At 37.5% G+C, this 5013-nt stretch overlaps 1 protein-coding gene across 1 annotated transcript in view; it reads left to right on the top strand.

Annotated features, from left to right (window-relative positions):
* Positions 1-1287, top strand: part of igsf5b (immunoglobulin superfamily, member 5b) — a 43046-nt gene extending 41759 nt beyond the window's left edge. The window contains exon 9 of the mRNA XM_037677780.1: positions 1183-1287. Within this exon, the coding sequence (XP_037533708.1) occupies positions 1183-1287 (105 nt within the window). The remainder of the gene's footprint in view (positions 1-1182) is intronic.
* The last annotated feature ends 3726 nt before the right edge of the window (positions 1288-5013 follow it).

Below are 5013 nucleotides of genomic sequence, written 5' to 3'. Positions count from 1 at the left end.
TAATGCAGTCAGTTTTACAGAAAGTGTGCTAAATTCTGGTGGAGATGAACCTGAGAGTAATACACAATGCATACTTTAAGTGCTACCAATGGTACAAAATGTCTGCTTTAAGCATTAGCATTAACTGCAGGAGTCAAACCAATTTGTCTGTTAGCAAAGTATCTTGTGAACCACAGAAATAAATCAATGGATGCACATCTAAAACTAAACAACTTTTGGATTAAACCCAAATCAAGTTACGAGCCACAGTTAATTGACTATAGCAAACAGTAAAATAACTGTAATTCAGCCACATGTTCAGATTTTTTTTCATCTACACTTTATTTATCCAGGTAGTCTCTTTGAGCCACGAGAACTCATTTTCAAGAGAGACCTGTTTAGGGAGCAGATGGTGGGGGTTAAGGGCTTTGCTCATGGGCCCAGAGTGGGGTGAATGAGGGTGGGGGCAAGTGTGGGTACTTCACCTACCTCACCCACATTTTTGATGTTGTCGGTACCGGGGCATGAACCGGCGATCTTCCGATCACTGGCCCACCTTCTAACCTCTGCGCCACCACTCCCCAGATATTTAGCTAAAACTTGGCTTTGGTAGTTGCTGGGGGTTGCCCCATCACAGATGGGGTTGAAGCTGGTTGAAGCAGATGGCTGCTTGTCCTGAACCTGGTTCTGTTGCTGTTAAAAGGGAGTTTTCCTTTCCCCTGTTACCTTTGTGCTTGCTCAGGATGGGAGACTGTGATGTCGTGAAGATTCAACACAGTCTGCTGCTTCCTTAGATATATTTTATTAAATGGCTTAAATATGTGGGGTCTTTATTTAGAATTTGGCATATAAGCTTGCAGACAAATACATTTCTATCAGGACAGCCAGTGATGTCTGGAATGAAGATTTTTCTGGATTCATTGACATAAACACAGCACAAGTAGCGTTTTCAAATGCAGCGTCTTCTATAGTTCCCTCCTGTCCAGAAGTCACTCTGACTTGATGTCATACTTTAAGTAACAGACCATCACTTTAACATTTTTTTTGACTGATTATTGACTCATTAAGGATAATTTTGGTTCAAAGAAGGGTTTCACAGTTTTAAATATACTTTTTTTTTTTACTTCCCTCCTGTGACTAGCTGCTCTGAAGAAAGTACAGATGTGTTGTCAAAGCAACCAATAGTGTGTTGTCGTTCTTCAGGTTCCTGATGTGCGCTCCATCAGTGTCTCGCTGCACAGTCGGAGCCAAACCTCAGAGTTTCACGAGGAGAAAATCGACGCTATCAGGAGAATTACCACAGTTTGAATATTTGTATTTTGTATCATTTGCATGCATTGTTTACTCTTGTAAAGTCATAGGATGATGTATTATTTTAGTTTAAATGTATTTTTCATATTTTTTTTTCTGTATTTGCAGTTTCTTCTTTGTATTCTAATAACTCATAGAAGTTACAATGATCCATCATTAATTATTGTAAATTATTTCTGCACAGAAATGTAAACCACACCTATATATGCTGACTCAGCAGAGACATAACAAAAGTTGTTCAACACGTAAATAAACAGTTGGATAAAACTACAAACTTAGACAGTTACTACTTAAGTTTCACTTTATTTTGAACTTGTCGAATAGAAAATTGGTCCTAAATTTGATACCAGAAGAGGCTCAAACTGCTGCCTAATATGTTACTCTATGCAAGAAATAAAACGTTTGTTTTCTAAATATGCGGACGAATCTGACATCATCTGCTCAGTGAAGTTTAATCAATTAAGTAATTAATTATTTTAGCAAAAAGTGCCCTTTTAAGTTGATTTTTCGTATGTTTGCAACAGTGCTTAGATCTTACTGGACTTGAAGAAGTGCCATAAGATAAGTACGTTTGAAGACGTTTTCTATAGAAAGGTTATGAATAATTAATATCCCTCTGATGTAAAAAGCTCTTTGAACAACCTCAATTTGAAGAAATAACATTTGATTCTAGACAGAATGATGAGCTCTTGTCAGAGTGGGCCCAAGAGCAACGCGGATGTTATCCATTTAAAAGTGACTCTCTAAAGCTTCACAACAGTCTTTATGACAACTTTACAACAATCTAAAACTTTTTTAACATTTCACGCAAATGCTACAATGCTAATATATAAAGTTTTATATTGCTATCAGATTGACTCAACTAGTCATTGGGTCATCTATCTGGTCAAAGGGAAGCTTTATATTTTCAAGCTGAGGGCATTTAAAGAGCTATTGTAGAGGCCTTAAAAAAGCAAATTAAAATAATGTATGGTTTAGTTTGATTAACGAACAGTGTGTACTTCAGTCTCAAGCATGAAAACAGTTACATCCAAAATGGTGAAAAATGTTTGGATTGAGGATGAGGCTGGGTTGCTCTTCTATATTGAAGAAGAGCGGGCAGCACAAATAGCATTCTGTTACTCACCATTGTCACTGTTGCTCATCTACTTGCACAAGCACAAACAACCTGTAGGCGTCTGTAGAGAGCATGAGCAGTTTCACACAGATACTGGGCGTTTCCTAAAACCGCATCTCTGAGGCCTGGATACGACAAGCTTTGATGACAGAGAGAATAACAGCTGTTATGTAGACAAATGGCTGGAACACAGCAGAAATGCTCTGATAAAGCCTTTAAAGAAGCATTTATATAAACTCACAAACAGCATCATGTGAACTGTGCCTAGTCCCAAGGTCACAGTGTTTCAAGCAGACCTAGGTTGTAGTCAGAATGTCCAAAACATGTTTACTTATTAAAGCATTGTCTATCTGTGTGTTCCTATCCTATTACTTCCATAGAGAGAACTAGAGGTAGAGACTAGAGAACTATTGGTGTTAAGGATCCAGGTTGAATGACTGTCTGAACCATGCACAACTTATTGATTGTTCAACCATATTTCCAAGTATAGTGTCCTACGTCCCTCAGAGATGTCCCCATCCTGTCCTCAGAGACACCGAACAAGACTGTAGTAATTAACCCCTTTTGCTAATCAACCCTTCCTGGGTCAGACAAAATGACTCCTCACAGGGTCTACCCCCTCGCTGGTAATCACCTCTCCTTCCTATAGACTTTGCGCCTCCAAAAAGTCTATATCAAAGAAAAAGTTTTTGAACTGTGTCATACCCCCAGGACAACAGGGGTGTGATCACCATGGCAACGGAAGTTGGTCAATTACACAGAGGTTCAAACGGACCACCTGTTGTGTACCTGTATTGTGTGAAAACCCCAAATGTACATCTGTGAATAAATAGTGTTACTGGGTAAACGAAGCAAAGTCAATGTTTCCCTCTAAACTTTGAGAGGAGGTTATAATCAAAATTAATTTATGCAACTCAGTTAACGCCCATTTTGCTGGTCAGAGTTGCATTGATTGGATACAATTTACATGGTCATTTTCAGGGTACGGATCCATAGCGATAAACGAAGGACTATTGTATATATATATATATATATATATATATATATATATATATATATATATGTATAAAATAAACTACTTACTACTTGTACTAATATTCCTACTTTGCGTTTTTTCACTTATCGCCGGTCCTCAGGGTACGGATCCATAGCGATAAACGAAGGACTATTGTGTATATATATTAGGGCTTTAATAGAGTACTTGAGTAATCTTCACATTGATTCCTAGGACATCTATCGAGTTTTTAAATTTTGCGTTGAGTATTTGTAGTGACGTCATTATGTCGCCATTACGTCATTGTGTCACGTGATCCACACCGGGTGCGGACTACAAAATGGATTCCTCCCAGCAGATGGACTGAGCGGAGCAGGCCCAGTCTTGGCAAACAGGTAGAAATGCATCAATAGTATGGAAATATTTCATTAAAGATGAATCTTCTTGTTCAACTACCGTAAGGAAACAGAAAATGAATCAACTTCCTGACTGTTTGGAGCTCGTTGCAAACCAGTGTAATACCATATTCTGCGACCACCGTATATTGTGACTGTAGGGGCGGTGTTGCATGCACTGTTGCGGGTCACAGAATATGGTGTAACACCGGGTCCAATCAACTGAACCAGAACCAGCTTCCTCTGACCTTGTTTCACAAACAAAAAACAAAACATATTAATCTCTAAACCTATAAAAAACCTATAAACATATTAATCTCTAAACCTATAAAAAAACTATAAACATATTAATCTCTAAACCTATAAAAAACCTATAAACATATTAATCTCTAAACCTAATGCACACCACAGCTGGTGGTGGTGCGGGGTGGTCGACCGCCCCATTGTTTTTAGTTTCGTTTTTTACATGATGCATGTTTCTTTCACTTTTGCAGCTTAATAACAATAACTAATAATTTAGTTTTTCCTGTGACTTATTTGCAGTATGATAAATGGTAGGAGCACAATATATGCTCCCAATGTTTTGTTGGTCTTTTTTTGTAAATAATTACCTTTTTTGCTGTTTTTATTTATTTATTTTTGTATCTTTAGATCCTATGATGTCATCAAGTACACGAGTTCTACTCGAGTTTTATTATGTTAATGTCGAGTTAAAAATTATGTAATCGTTCAACCCCTAGCAGGAATCCATACTAGATTAATCTCTAAACCATAGTTTTTAATCCTGAAAATTCAGTGAGTTATATCCTATATAATATCTTACCTTGAGTCTTAATGTACCTCCTGAATACTTGGTAATGCGTTGTGTGAATCTGAGCAAATTATAACCTTTTTTCCTCTAATTTTTTGGACCCACTCTAAAGCCTTAAATATTGTCATAAATAATAATGATAAATGTTCTCTGATGCTCCTTGCATCCCTTTAAAAAGGCTCAATGATGGTTTAGTCCAGAAATGTGTTTAATCCAACTGTACACAACATGACATCAATCTAAACATGATTTCGACATAAATTTGAGGCCACAGTTTTTCCCTAAGTGCACAAAATGGACAAGCCAAGAAAGAAAATATTTAGTGTTTGTTTGATTCGTGTCAGTGCACCTGCTCTCCCCGTGCACAAATGGACCATCCCTGTCTCTGAGTGGTCCATTTTGTTAG

This window comes from Nematolebias whitei, chromosome 6 (genome assembly GCF_014905685.2).
Source record: "Nematolebias whitei isolate Nwh7 chromosome 6, NemWhi1, whole genome shotgun sequence".
Lineage (NCBI taxonomy): Eukaryota > Metazoa > Chordata > Actinopteri > Cyprinodontiformes > Rivulidae > Nematolebias > Nematolebias whitei.
The sequence above is the reverse complement of the archived record's forward strand: the minus strand, read 5'-3'. Positions and strand labels throughout refer to the sequence as shown.